Source organism: Gopherus flavomarginatus, chromosome 10 (genome assembly GCF_025201925.1).
Source record: "Gopherus flavomarginatus isolate rGopFla2 chromosome 10, rGopFla2.mat.asm, whole genome shotgun sequence".
Classification (NCBI taxonomy): Eukaryota; Metazoa; Chordata; order Testudines; family Testudinidae; genus Gopherus; species Gopherus flavomarginatus.
This window is the reverse complement of record NC_066626.1, coordinates 53992212-54007846: the sequence shown is the minus strand read 5'-3', so window position 1 is coordinate 54007846 and position 15635 is coordinate 53992212. Positions and strand designations below refer to the sequence as shown.

Here is a 15635-nt window from a genome sequence, read left to right as displayed (position 1 = left end):
CAAGTTCGATATAACGCGGCTTCACCTATAACGTGGTAAGATTTTTTGGTTCCCGAGGACAGCCTTATATCGAGGTAGAGGTGTATGATGTTCCTGAAGTATTTTGGGGCCATTGTAGTATAGAGGACTATTCTCTAGTATTTGTTCTTAAGGAAATCCACTGATGAAAGTGTCAAATCTTAATAAAATGCTTACATAGAAGGGAACATTTCTCCTACTCCTTATTCATACAATGTCATTTGATCACATTAGCATGATATATTGGGAATTTGTGAATTGAAGAATTGTACTATTCTAACCATCACTAATTTTTTTTCTCTTTGTTCTTTCTGCTTCCGGGTAAGATGGGCCAATCAAGCTTTTCTGTAGGTTCTTGCTAAGTATTTTAAGTATTTGCACCCATTTCCTTTCTGTCCCTTTTGTGCTGTGACCTCCTCCTTCTATTTGTTATTTTAATTTCAGGCTTGCTTAATTTTTAAATTGTTCCTAGAGTTTGAGCTGCTTGTTAATTGAGCTGCAAATGTCAACCAGGTGTGCAAACAACATATGGAAAAGAGGGTTTATTTTCACACCTTTGGAGGTTAAAAAGCATGCACCTTCAGATAACTTTGTGCATACTGTCAAACAGAATTGTTTCTCAGTACCAAGGCACAGATTTAGCAAAGCACTTAAGCAGATGCTTAAGCCCCATCGACTTCATTTGAGCCCTACTCACTGACTTCAGTGGTATTAAGCCCACATGTAATGGGGTTTCCACTCACTGTTAGTGCTCCTCCTCTTGTCTAGATCTGGGAAAGAAGCTCTTTCAGAATCAATTGCATCTTTCTGCTCTGTCTGTGATAGTCTGCCAAGTCACCATGTAGTCCACTTCTTCCAGGGTTATGAAGTCCAACAGTATCACTGTCCAAATGCCTTCTCTGGACGTTGTTCTGCCCCAGCTCAGGGCTCTGTTCCACTCTAGCCGTGACTGCAGGGGAACCTGGGCCCACCCCCTACCCCAGGTTCCAGCCCAAAGACCCTATAACCACCAATCCAGGTCTGCTCTGCTGTTTCCGTGGGCTCATTCCTACCCAGCCTCTCTCTTGCCACTTGCCTGTTTCTGGGTTTATCGCTGGTGATCACTCTACTCCCCATTGCCACTTCATCCCCTCCCAGCCTCATGCTAGACTCCTCACTTCAGGGCAGGATCTCAAGACTTATTCTCCCCCCGGACTTCCTCCATGTCCCTGATGACCTCCCGCATCCCAGGGAGTGACTGCAGCCTCCTTCTGCTTTCAGCCTCTTAGCTTTATAGTGCTGTCCCAGCCTTCCACAACTGGGCTTCACTCTTAATTAACCCTGCCCTCCCTCTCCCAGGTGAAGCCAGATAACCTAAGTGACTTCTCAAGCCTTTGTTATCAGGGCTGGTGTGGGGTGCACACCCCATCACACTGTGCTTAAGTATTTTGCTTGAATTGGAATGGAGTAAATCCCCTGCTTAAGTGCTGTGCTGAATCAGGGCTCTCAGCCTGTAAAGCCCCTCTTTGGGGTCTATTCCCCACTCATGATTCTGTAACTGTTGAAGTCAGTGGCAGAAGTATCATTGACTTCAGTGTGTGTGGGATCAAGTCTCCAGACTGCATGCATAATTGCTGTTTAATTGATGGCACTTACTCATGTACCTCAAGGAAAGAGTAGGACCACTTTAGTGTTACCTTACACATTTAAGCATGGTTCTGTAACAAAGGCAGGGAATACTTTTGGTTTATTTAGTCTAGCTTCTCTTAGGGCTGGGCAAGTAATTCATAGTGAATCATTTATTCATAAATGTAGTTTCTTTTTCTGTCTGGGTTTCTGATTTTGTCACTATTCCAGTTATTCATTATTCTAAATTCATCATCAAGTAATTCTTGGCCTAGAGATTGTGTGTAAGCAGTTCATTTCATTTGCTGGTCAAACTCGATTGACTAGTGTTTGAATTATGTTCCTCCATCCTGACTGGATGACTGTAACTCTGGCAATCACATTTCCAGTGTGAATACTCAAATTTACAAATTCAAATTTTATTTTGTGAATGCTCTTCAGTGTCCACTTAAAATTCAGTGTTGCTACAACTATTCCTGCCAGTAAGCTCGTTCCTTGGAATGTCCATGGAAAATAAATGCAAAAGGGACACAGACACAGAAGAAGTGAGTTCTTTTAAAAATTTGAATCAGGGAAAAGGAGAGAAATGAATGAGAGAAAAATGTTTTCAGCATTTGCCCAGCTCTAAAGCACAAGAGGAGAGCGAACCCTGAAAAAGATGGTCTCTGTCCTGGAAAGCAATACATGGAAAAGTGTTGAAGAGAGGCAGACTGATTCCTTTTTATCTCTCATGCTCAAATGTTATAGTTCAGGGTGTAACCTGACCATGTGGGTGGGACTGGGAAGAAATCTGCTGCTCATACAGCATTGCATAATTGTCTAGATGTGCTATGGTGTGTGTCAGGGGATGTAGAGGGAAACTAGTACATCTGTCTTGGAAGAAGAGATGTATTCAAAACAAAGCTCCATATGTGAACAACTCTGAACTTTGGGAAAGTTTGCATCTGGATCAGAATTTTACACTTTGAGACTACCTGTACTTGGAAGTATTACATATAGGACACTGCTGGAGATGGTCTGGACTTCTGTTGCTATATTATCTCAGTTTGTTTCAATAGACCAGATGACAGTTCTACAGGTTAAATGGCTTTTTCCAACACTGGGGGAATAAGAAGCAGGGTTTCTCTCTTTCTGACTGTAGCCTGAAAAGAATTTAATCATTCACTCCACATTTGAAAATAACTTAACCACATTAATGAACAAACCTTAATGACCGTCACAAACTCCTAGTAATTGGCTGGGCCTCTACATCTCAGAAACAATGAAAAGCAACTTACCAAAGTAGCCATCTACTTTAGATCATTTAGAAATACTAGGGTTTCACTGTTGTTGTTTTTTTGGCACTTCTCTTATATGGCTTAATTAACCAAATTATCTGTACCATGGGACGTTTGGGGTTAGAAGGACCTGCAGTGAGTCACCTGGTCCATACCTCTATATTGTCTCTTATTAATGTTTAGAATTACTATCCTTAGATGCCTGTCTAACCTTAGATATCTACAGTGATAGAAGCTCCCTTGGTAGCTTGTTCCACTGACTAATTATTCTTAGGGTTATAAAGTTTTTCCTAGCAATTAACCTACATTTTCCCTGCTCTAACTTTAGCCTATCACTTCTTGTTCTGTGCTCATTGACTAGTGAGGATTAATTGGTCCCATCTTCTATAGCATCCCTTCAAAGTTACTTTAAAAGATTTACTGGTGCTGCACAATCAGAAGGCAAAAGCATTTGTTACCCCCAGATGTAATTGTGCTAAAATTGGAGACTGGCTTTTATGTGCTTTAAAATACAGACAAACTCAGGCTTGTGTGAAACAGTAGAATCCGTTCCCAACAGGCAATGTTCCCTTGTAACAATATCTTTGTAAAAGGGCTTCTCTTTCCCTTGTCACACACCACTGATTGAATCCTCTGCTAGACAGAGGACTCACTTCTAGCTGAATCCTCAGCTACAATCCCCTCTCTGTTTAATCAAAAGGATGTAGGTCTTCAGCTAGCACCTCTAGCGTTAGTCATAGTGCTGCTGCCTTGATGTCAGCTTGAACAACTTTATCTACAGCACTGATTATTAAAAGTTAGGTAGTAAGGACGGAGTAACATCACACACCCGCAGCCCACGACTGCAAGGTGCTGAGAGTGCACAATCCGCATTAACATCGGTGGGACTTGAGGGTGTTCAGCACCTCACATGACCTGTCCTGATGTTACATCCAGAAATGGGATGTCCTCTGGCAGAACAGAACTAAAGTCACATACCATTTATCCATTTTCTATACTGCTTAAAAATTATTTTGGTTTCTAAACCAGGCCATAACAATATTAAGAACACATTATTTTAGAGTAACACATTTGCTTTTGTGAAATATTCTTAATCTCAGGCTTTCACTAAAGGTATGTGAATGCCGGGTATAAAACAGCTGAATAGCTAGATAAAAGCTCTCTCTGCTGTTTGTCTATCATGGCAGCATAATCTTTTCAGGCTTTTAAAAGTGTTTACTTAGCCCTTACCAGTTCTTCCTCCAGTGCTGAAATGCCATCTGCAAAAAACTGTGTCTGGGTTGCTCCAGATGTTTCCCAATTCTTCCGGCATTTGTAATTTCATTCTCTTTGATGTCTTTAGCTGTGAAAATCAAGAAGCCAATCAAGACAAAGTTCCGCATGCCTGTCTTTAACTGGGTGGCGCTCAAACCCAATCAAATTAATGGGACAGTCTTCAATGAAATCGATGATGAAAGGATCCTGGAGGTATGAATACTGCATATTGTGTTTCGCTTCCCAGTACTCTGTGCAGTGTAAGTGAATGTACGGCTTTGCAAAGGCAGATCATTGTAGGAATTATTTCTGAAAGTTATTGTTTGGGCTGTTAAACAAGAATAGTTTCAGCTGCTTGAGATCCTCAGTAAAAAGGCATGAAATGACTTTCAGTTTACCCCAGCTGAGAATCTGGGCCAAACTGACTATAAAAGTGCACGTCTTTGTTTGAAACAAATTAATCAAGATGGTTGATGGCATTTTCCCAGTATAAACATGCTGGTGCCATTTATGGGATGCAGGCTCCTGCAGATTGCTGAGTGCTGTTAAGGGAGAGTTGGAGGATCAATGTAGTAGGGTTGAGCACTAAGCTTTTAAATAGTATACATGAGGGTACAGCTGGTGGAAGGATGAGTAAAAAGCTGAATTTTGACCTTAATTTCACAAAATCACATGCTATAACATTATTATAATATTATATTTTGGACCATTACTGCAGACTATTGTCTGCAAGGATGGATGTGTATTTATCAACAAAGTGTGGCATATACCTACATATCAGTCAAAGTCTTTCTATGGAATTTTGAGAAAACCTTGGACAAGTGCAATTTAAAAAAAATATTTTTGTGGGGGGATTTCTTTCTTTTTAGGATTTAAATGTGGATGAATTTGAAGAAATATTCAAGACAAAAGCTCAAGGTCCAGCCATTGATCTTACTTCAAGCAAACAAAAGATAACTCAAAAAGGGTCAAACAAAGTCACATTATTGGAAGCAAACAGGGCCAAAAATCTTGCCATCACTTTAAGAAAAGCTGGAAAGACTGCAGATGAGATATGCAAAGCTATTCAGGTGTAAGTGTAAAACTTGTCGATGGAGCAATCATATCTAAGATTTACTCTGCTTTTTGGTAATCAGCATACATAGAAAATCTGGTTTTGAACTGGCAGATAATACAAAGGTTTTTGCAGCTGCAAAAGATCCAAGAATAAGGATGAACCATTCTGAGTTCCCCACAAATCGTTGATTGCATTCCCCCTAGATGTGTTAACTTGCAATTTTGTGTCATGATATCACTCTGCAAGTCAGTGCAAATTATCTTGGAATTGTTTTTTAAAACCTAATTAATAATTCTTAAAAGAACTCCATCAACGTAATTCCCATTTGACTCCTATTATGCTGCATTTCCTATAATAACTGTAAATTAAAAGCAATCCTGAGACAAATATGGTAAATATTAAAAATAGGTGAAAAGTTTAGTTTTTGCCATGTCTGGATTTAATTCACATGCACTGAATGCAATTTAGATGGTATTGTTTATGTAATGATTAGATACAATGCCAAACGCAAAAATGAGTACTACCAATCTTAATGAAGGAATGTAGTTTCATGTCCTGCTTCTTAAGATTCATCATGCCCTTTATGGATATGTCTACACAGCAGTTAAACACTCACAGCTTGTCCAGGTCTTGGGCTACAGGACTGTAAAACTGCTGTATAGATATTGAGGCTCGGGCTGGAGCCTGAACTCTGGGATGCTGCAACAGGGGGGAAGTGCCAGAGCCCAGGCTCCGGCCCAAGCCCAGACATCTAGCCCCACAGCCAGAGTCCCACAAGCTTGCGTAAGCTGACCCGGGCCAGGCGCAGCTGTGCCCCGCGTCTTTTATTCCAGTGTAGATGTACCCTAAGAGACATTCCAGTTCACTTTCTTTAGTCTTTGGAACATATTGGAGATGATTACTTTCCTGTCAAAGCCAACATTTTGTTAGGCTATAGTACTCATTTATTACTGCACTTTTCCCAAGTTAGACTCGAAAGCGTTAACATGTGTGGCTATGCTGAGCATCTAATGTTTCTCTGCAGGAGGACACCTTAGACAGAGGTTTGGGTGTTCGGACAAATATTGGTTCACTCTTCTCATCTGGCCAAATGCTAACATACTCTCAATCTGATGCTACAGATCTAACTTTGTAGGTTACAAGATTCTTCTCCTTTTACATAAAATTAGTATCTTCTCTTCCCTGTTTTCCAGTATCTTATAGTTGGGGATCACCAGGTCTTCCCTCATTTTGCAGCCAGGAGGTCAGTTCCTTGCTTTGTCCGGCACTGCTATATTCTGCTTTGTCAACCTTTTCCTTATTCACACAAGTCTTGGTCTTGAAAGTCTTTGTCTGCTGCACAGCAGAGTGGCAGGGTGTTTGCTTTCCATGCATGTCAGAGTGGAGGCTTAAGAGTGAGCAACAATAAGATTGTGAGTCCTCTTCACCTGCTGGTTTACTTATAAGTGCTCAAAGTAAATGGCCATATCTGAGGTAATGTGAAATTAAGTGTGGTCCTCATCATGTTAAAGACGTTAGCCACACGTCCCCTTTAGGACTTACTAAGTAACATGGCAACCAGGCAGCAGCATTCAGATTAATAAAGCTTCAGTTACCCTGCGTATCGCTTTGAACATGTGCTTATACGTTTAACACTCTGCACATGCATTGCGCAGGATCAAACCCTCCCAGCGATGCTCACCCAGAACAGGAAAAATGGGAGCCCTAGGCTTCACTGTAAGCAATGCATGGCCTAGTCAGCATCAGAGGCCATCAGTGTGTCAGGGATGGCAGGAAACTCCTGAGGTGTATTTTTATTGTCCCAGGCTTGTGTATGGCACAGGCCTCCGGGAGTCATATGCTCTGCCTATTTGAATAGGGATCTTGGGGAAGGCAGGTTGCTGCCGTTTGGTTGGCTTTGCCAAAGCAGACAGGCCTGCCATATTTGGTGGGTCCTTCTTATAACACCAAGCTTTCTGTGTTGTTACGATATAGATTTGACCTGAAGACGTTGCCAGTAGATTTTGTCGAATGTTTGATGCGATTCTTGCCCACTGAGAACGAAGTGAAAGTCTTACGGCTCTATGAGCGGGAGAGGAAACCTCTCGAGAACCTGACTGATGAAGATCGGTTCATGATGCAGTTCAGTAAGATTGAAAGGCTGATGCAGAAGATGACCATCATGGCCTTCATTGGCAACTTTGCAGAAAGCATCCAAATGCTGACACCGGTGAGTGGGCCACAAGCGATAGAGCAATGTTAAAAAATAAATTAGCATTGAATTAATTCTAAGATGTGCAGACATTAGGGCTCCACCAGTGGAACTCATTCCAACACTCTGCATCACTTTTTAAGATACTTAGAACAAACCTTCTTTCTATTTTACTTCACCATCTAGGTATAGCTGATCAGAAAATTTTCCTTGGAAAATACTTTCGAAGAGAAAAGAGGAAAAAAATCTCAATCAAAGTGTTCACAAAAAAAATGTTTCATGTTTTTCAATCAGTTCTCTATCTAGCATAGGTTTAGGAATTCGACTATAGTAACCACAGTTGAGTTTAGGCCAGTGATTCTCAAACTTTTGTACTGGTGACCCCTTTCATATAGCAAACCTCTGAGTGCGACCCCCTCCTATAAATTAAAAGCACTTTTTAACATATTTAACACCATTATAAATGCTGGATGCAAAGCAAGGTCTGGGGTGGGGGCTGACAGCTCACGACCCCCCATGTAGTAACCTCGTGATCCCCTGAGGGGTCTCAATCCCCCATTTGAGAACCCCTGGCTTGGGCCTTGCTCTTGGGTTCTAAACAGTACATCTACAATGATTTTCAGGAGTCTAGCTCTGTGGAGCCAAGTACCATGGAGTTGTGTGGTGTCATAAACCCTATGCAGATTCAGCAGAGATATGTTAAAGATAGATGGAAGATTTGAATATCATGATGAATCATTGCAGCTCTTGGGAGGAAAGGAGAAAGAAATAAAACCAAATCTAACCAAACAATTTTCTAGCTATGACTATAATTTGTTATTGCAGTGGTGCCCAGTATCCTCGGATAGGACCAGCGCCCCCCCAAATTGATGACATCAAAGCTTTTTAAGTAACCCACTAGAAATGACTTATAGTATTCCATTCATAGCACAGAAGAGAGTGACTATAGCATTTAATAGGTTATAGTTCTAATTTTTAAAGATTGTCATCTAAGATATGCCTGCAAAATTTGTGCATTGATGTCTGCAAACTCCACATCTCTGTATGCAAATACAGGCTCAGATTTTACAGACGCAGCTTAGATGACAGTATGTGTCCCAAAATGTTCATATTGCTTCTTTTTATTTTACGCTTTTAAGTATTTAAAAGTGGTTTGAATATATTGTTTGAATCATTAGCTGAAACTGAAGACGAATTAATGATGTTCATGCTATCTATACTGGTGACTCCATGAGGCTTGTTCCACATAATTTGGTACATCTTTCATTGTCTTGAAGAGCATGGCACTGTAGAACCGTGCTTGCATTTTATTTTACTCTAGATTAAGCCTGCAGAACATGTGAACAACTTGAAATCCATACACAGAGGAGAAGGAGAATATTCATGTCAAGATCCCCATCGTGCAGCTCTAAGAGTAGAATTTGAGTGCTGACATTTACCTTGCATTTAAGGTTTTACATGTGTTAACTACACTTCTCGTTATTTGCTTTTAGCAACTCCATGCAGTAATAGCAGCATCTGTCTCAATAAAGTCATCCCAAAAGCTCAAGAAAATACTGGAGGTAAGTACAATTTTATTTATACATGTGTACTTTAATGAGATAAGCAATGCTATTCCTCCATGCATACTGGAATATACCTACCTGCTTACGTTAAAAACTCACCCTTCAAAGATATATATATTGACTGTTACCTCTTTCTCTCACTCTGGCAGATAATCTTGGCTCTTGGTAACTATATGAACAGCAGTAAAAGAGGAGCAGTTTATGGGTTTAAACTACAGAGTTTAGATCTGGTGAGTAGAAGAACGACATCTTGGCTGGAAGCTAGCTTTGGTGGGGAGGGTGTTGCTACTCAGTTCTTCATCTCCACCCAGTTCATAAAAAAATGTTAATGACAACCTTGCAATGGACCATGCATGCCATTCAGTTGAGAGACAAGATGGGAGAAGTAATATCTTTTATTGGACCAACTTCTGTTGGTGAGAGAGACAAGTAATTAATTAATTAATTGGAGGACCTGTGCTTAGATGGTTTCTAGCATGGTGGAAGAAGGGTGGTGATGGGATAGATGGGTGAAATAAAAATAGAAGGGGATCAGGTGCTGTCATGGCATAATGGAGATAGAGGTTTAAATGTCTTCAGTCATATGTGCCATGAGATTGGCTGCTAACCCATCACAACTCCAGCTCAGAATTTAGGACAATTATCAGTTACTGCCCAAGACAGCAGACAATATAGCAGGTTGGATGTGCATTAGAGGAGCTGTATGGGAAAGTTCTCACAGCATCAGCATGCGCTCTGCCTGGCTTTAGCTAGTACTACCCCTCTCTCATCTTTCAAGAGAACTAATGTTTGGCAGGTCCCACCCAGCTTTTAAAACAATGGGAGAAAGACAGCTCAGAGTGAACAGATGGGCAATAGCCAATGAGTAGATGCATAGTGGATGCCAGCTCTCTTTTAAAATATGACTATATTGTATAGTAAGAACAATTTTGTTTGGGAACCTACTTAGCTGAGCGCTTTTTGCCATGTTAGGCTCAAAAGATATGCCTCTAATTTGTAGATGTACTTTCTCAGCATTCCTTAATGATTTTAGTGTGTGCTTCCCCATCTAATAAAGTATCAGTTCAGTCAACAGATAATTTATAGCCTGGCCTTTACCACACCTTAATCCAACAGTTTCCTTGCCTTTTGCTTGCAGCTGTTAGACACAAAGTCAACGGACAGAAAACAAACGCTGTTGCACTATATATCCAATGTTGTGAAAGAGAAGTATCACCAAGTGTCCCTCTTTTACAATGAACTTCATTATGTGGAGAAAGCTGCTGCAGGTACTGTGACCAGTGCTGCCCTTGATAATATGTGAACCAGGTTCTGATATATTTAATCCTCCTATCCCCATGAGCTGTTCAAGAGAAAGACCAGAAGTTTAATTTGTAGGGCAGTTTGGCCTGTAATGAAGCCACTTTTTGGGAGATGACATCAAATTTAGGGTTCCAGAGAAAGGTTGGATAAATATGAATCCTGTGGCACCTTATAGACTAACAGACGTAGTGGAGCATGAGCTTTCGTGGGTGAATACCCACTTTGTGGGATGCATGTCACATGCATTTCACATGCATCTGACGAAGTGGGTATTCACCCACGAAAGCTCATGCTCCAAAACGTCTGTTAGTCTATAAGGTGCCACAGGACACTCTGCTGCTTTTACAGATCCAGACTAACATGGCTGCCCCTCTGATACATAAATATGAATGTGGAGGATACACTCATGTCACAGAACTATTACATATTTGATGTTTTTATACTTTATTCTTATTTATATTGTGATAACACCTAGAAGTGCCCCAGTCATGGACCAAGACGCCATTGTGCTAGGCACCGTATGAACAAAAAAATAGGCCTTATCCCACAGAGCTTACAATCTTAATACTTTGAAACATGTCATCTAAGATACAGCAGCAGCTACTCACTTAGCATTGCACCAATTGTTTGGATTAGAATTTGCGCTGTTAAAACAATACAGAGTTAAAAGACTACAGATCAACATTAGCATTACAAGCACATGTACTTGTTAGCTTTCCACAATGGCGTCTGATGTCTGAGACCTTGAGGTCTGCCCTCATAGGAGGATACCAAGGAATCAGTCAATGGAGCTAGTTATCAAGACTCAATAATGCCACTGGATGTCAGTTGTAAAGGATTTGATCTGAATATACTTGCAGATGTGTGAAAGCAAAGGAAAAGCGTGGGACCAGCACCAGATCTGTATACAAGGCTCTTTGTATGATAACTTTTAAAGCAGCCACTGTGCAAATTAGACTTTCCCAGTTCATGGCTCTAAGACTACTTATGCATTCAAGCTACTTTTGATATAGATGCCAAACTTAATTGTTAAATATTTCTAATGTCTTTTGTTGCGGGCAATAGTTCACGTGCATCCTCTTCTTTCATTTGAATAGGGATTATGGAAGTGGCATCCTCACACTGCGTCACAAATAGAGTGGGCGACTAGTGTCATATATTCTACAAATATTCACATTTCCCCATGCTTATAAACCTTTTTTGTTCTCTTTCTATGAACATGCAAATGACCAAGTTTTACTGGTCCACACGGTCACAGAAAGTGAGTTTCAGAGCTGTGAGAGTGAGTATTCACAGACGCCAAACTTTACCAGAAGTGCTGGTCCGACATCCAGCCAGCAAACAGATGCAATGAATACTTGCAGAGAATTTTTCAAGATCAGTATAGAGTTTAAGAAAATGTGAACAACAAATACATTTCAGGACACTGATTGTGATCTGCTTGTGGATATCACTTAAGTAGGAAAAGAGTCTATGTTTGTTGAAGAAGCTATTCAACATCAGTTACACAACTGTAATCCCAAATAAACAGTTTAAATTACAGTCCCCTTTGCAATAATGTTCAAGTGTTGGGTTTTGTTTTTTTTAAAAGAACATACACCCGTATTACTGGTCAACATGAGGTTTCTTAGTTAAACACTATTAATAAGCACACAGGTGCAATGTGAATTTTGGAGATTGTCATCATTTTAGGGGTAAACACATTCTTAAGTAAGTAAACTGATTTTCTCAATGTCTTGTGCTTGCGGCAGGATTCTGATATTTAAACAACAACTCGTTAGCCTTTAGTAGATTTTAGGAATCCATTTTAAACACAGGGAGGAGAAAACTAAGTGCTGTGTTCTGTGTATTAATGGGTGCTCTGTATATGCTGCGTGCTTGTATGGATGAAACTGACCCTGTACAAGAATGACTTAACAGTCAGTTATTTTCGGTGCTACCATGGAAATGCACCAAAGCATTTATGAATTTTTATCCCAAGATAAGACAAGTCAGAATACCGATGAGCAATTTCTAATTATACGGGTAATCTGTGGTTTAATATTTACCAAGTTACCAACTCTGAGATCCTGTGTTATGGCCTGGATTTATGAAACACTTCTCATTAAGGAGTTAAGAATGTTTGGATTTAAGCCTATTGTAGAGTGTTTGTGTCATTCTCTCTACAAAAACATTTCAGCATTTTTGTTTATTTCTTAGTGTCCCTTGAAAATGTCCTGTTGGATGTCAAGGAGCTCCAGCGAGGCCTGGACCTGACAAAGCGGGAATACACCATGCACGACCACAATACAATGCTGAAGGAATTTATTCATAACAATGAAGGAAAACTAAAGAAACTGCAGGATGATGCAAAAATAGCCCAGGTATTCTTTTTAATCCCAGTCCCTGACAAGGTGATGTAGAGACCAAGCAAGAAGAATCTGGAAATGCAGGAATTCCTGACTGTTCAAGAGGATATAACCTTCAGCAAACTGTGGCATGGCTGAGGAGATTCAGGGTTACTTGAGTTCCTCTCCCGTCTTTACCAGTGCTCACTGAAGTGATGACATAATATTGAGGTTATCACCTATTTTCCTCTCTGTAGTCATCTAGCCAAGCTATGCATATTTGCTTATATTTCCCTGAAGTCCATCCTCCTAATCAATCCTGTCACTGTTCTCTAAACACTTTGGTAACATTTTGCTATTTCTCCTCTGACGAACCTTGAGTTAAACTTTCAGAAATGCAGCCTCCTTTCTGCAGGCACATTTGACTCTGAAATTTTCTGCCTACAAATGAATTACAGCTGCAAAGCTGAGCACTTTTGCCCAACTTAATGTGTGTGCGCACACAGTACATAGTGCGAGGTGCAAAGATCTCTCACCTTTACACCCACAGTTCATTTTGTGGATACAGAAATGCAGATGCAAATCTTGCAGGTACAGATTTCACACACACAAAGGGAGGCTGAGAATACATCCCTTTACAACATTCTGTAAATGGGCAATAGTTCATTTTTTAAGATGCAAAGTTGAGTGAAAAATGTGCTTCTTACAGGATGCCTTTGATGATGCTGTGAAATATTTTGGGGAGAATCCCAAGACAACGCCCCCATCCGTCTTTTTCCCAGTCTTTGTCCGATTTGTGAAAGCCTACAAGGTAAGCAGACGTACATTTTGCTGCTTATTCCACTTCTGAATATGGCAAGGCTGCTAAATGTGGCCTGTAGCTTTCTACAATACAGCTCACAGCTCCCTTCAATTCAAAGGTGTAACCTCCTGAGACTATAGGACCCCAGAATGACCTGTGAAAGAGCACTGCACAGCAGTGCTATGGGATGTAAAGTAAACCAGGAAAGGGCAGGGCAAGTAATTGTCTCAGGATTTTACAGAAACCAGGACAGACCACCATAGCAATAAGATTGAACAGCCCCAGGCTCGCTGGTCAGTCTACGTGTGGGAATCTAGCTCCACTGCCTTAACATTAGTGTGAATCAGACAGCTGAATATCTATGTAGTGCCCTGAAAGTGCCCCCTCTGGTCTTCAATGGAGATAGTTATAGTCACTAACTCATTTTTGCAGTAAGAGATGATTCTCATGTTAAAAAAAAAAAAAAAGAATCTGAGAGTCCCTTCATTTGTTGTTTGCAGCTCTAATGTGGTTTCTTGGTCTTTATGCTAAACAGCAAGCAGAAGAGGAGAATGAGTTGAGAAAGAAGCAGGAACAGGCACTCATGGAAAAACTTCTGGAGCAAGAAGCATTGATGGAGCAACAGGACCAAAAGGTATGAAACAGAGGACTTTGGGACAATATTACTTGAATATTTTGTATCTAAGGTAAGGAACAATCCATTCTGTCCTCTAGTGATGTTTGAGAGGACATACAGATAACTCTCCCCCCCCCCCCCACCCCACCCCCCACCCCGAGGGTTAGAGCAGGGCTTTTGGTGCCATTTCATAATTCTCAGCTCAAGATAAGAATTTCATAATTCTAACACTCATCATATGTTATGAATTTTGTTTTTACAAAAAGTGTTTAAAAATAGGCAGCGGTTTTTATCTTTACCAGCCAATCTTATAATAGGAAAAATTCCAGTAGAAGAGCATAATTCTGAATTTACTCAGTGTGCACATCTTGGCAGGCCCGACAAGAGAAATTTGGGGCTCCGGCACACCATGTTCACTGGGTCCTCACCCTCACCCATCACACTTTATTTACACAGATGTTACGGACATTTTAGGAACACCCCTCCAAGCTTATGGCCCTGATACAATTGTTCCTCTTTTCCTTTCTTCTCATCAGCCCTTCATTTCAGTAACAGGCTCTGAGAAATTAAGTTGGAATAAAGCATCTACTCCATGCCCCTACCAACAGCAGCTTTGTGCCTTAGCTTTATAATGCATTTTCCTAGGACTCTGTCTATATTCTGTATGCAGCATTTCTGTTAACTCTTATATTTACAAACTAACATGTAATATGCCTACAGAGAAACTATCCCTATAATATCCTGGTGGTAGGCCCCACCCAAGACATGCCCTGTCAGAGAAATTACCCCTATAATATACTAGCAGGCCCAGCCTAAGGATGCCATTTTATAGGAACCTTTTTCCCAGCATGCCTTTTTGGGACTGGCCCTTTAAATTTAGCAAATGGAAACAAGTACAGCCCTAAAGTGGCCATTTTCTAACTGGTTGCTTCTGCTTGCATTTCCATGTCTCCAGTACCCTTATCTCCAATCATGTTTTCCCTTTCTGATGCTGGAGGAAATAGCACAGCTCTCAATCCTCTAATACTTTACAGGATTAAATAAATGGTAGAAGAGGTGGAGAGTGAAATTAAGCAAGGAGAATGGACAGATTTGGCTGCTAGAAAAAACATTCACCAGTTTTGACTTCCTTTGTGGGTTTAGACAAATCACCTAACCTCTCTGCCTTGGTTTCCCTATCTATAAAATTGGAATGAGACCCAACTATTAATATTTGAAATTGAATAAGATGGTATTTGGTGTCTTGCACATTTGAGAAGAGGAAAAGAGGAATGCAGCAATGCCCTATTGGGGGCTACTCCTTATTGATCTTTACTCCCATTTCCTTTCAGTCTCCTTCACATAAAACAAAGAGACAGCAACAAGAGCTAATTGCAGAGCTACGCCGACGACAAGTCAAGGATAACAGACATGTGTATGAGGGGAAAGATGGAGCAATTGAAGACATTATAACAGGTAAAGGAGCTTTGTTCACAAGCCTCAGTGGCTGGTTCACAGACATCAAATTGTGGCTGTATATAAATGTCACCTGAACTATTGTTGAGCTTTACAAACCTCTTAACAGGTATGGTTCAAATATAGTTTAGAAAGCTGTTTCCAGTGTTGTGACTGAAGTATACAA

The 15635-nt window shown here is 40.5% G+C and overlaps 1 protein-coding gene across 13 annotated transcripts in view; it reads left to right on the top strand.

The window, feature by feature from the left end:
* FMNL2 (formin like 2) overlaps positions 1-15635 on the top strand; it is a 279611-nt gene that overhangs the window by 256619 nt on the left and 7357 nt on the right. For 7 of the 13 annotated variants that reach the window (XM_050969196.1, XM_050969199.1, XM_050969191.1 and 4 more), the window contains 10 exons: positions 4243-4367; positions 5024-5226; positions 7186-7420; positions 8896-8964; positions 9117-9197; positions 10106-10235; positions 12469-12632; positions 13306-13407; positions 13934-14032; positions 15346-15469. In XM_050969196.1, the coding sequence (XP_050825153.1) occupies positions 4243-4367; positions 5024-5226; positions 7186-7420; positions 8896-8964; positions 9117-9197; positions 10106-10235; positions 12469-12632; positions 13306-13407; positions 13934-14032; positions 15346-15469 (1332 nt within the window). Of the gene's footprint in view, positions 1-344; positions 366-4242; positions 4368-5023; positions 5227-7185; positions 7421-8895; positions 8965-9116; positions 9198-10105; positions 10236-12468; positions 12633-13305; positions 13408-13933; positions 14033-15345; positions 15470-15635 lie in introns of all 13 variants that reach the window. The other 6 variants (XM_050969195.1, XM_050969188.1, XM_050969192.1 and 3 more) reach the window with 1 other exon arrangement.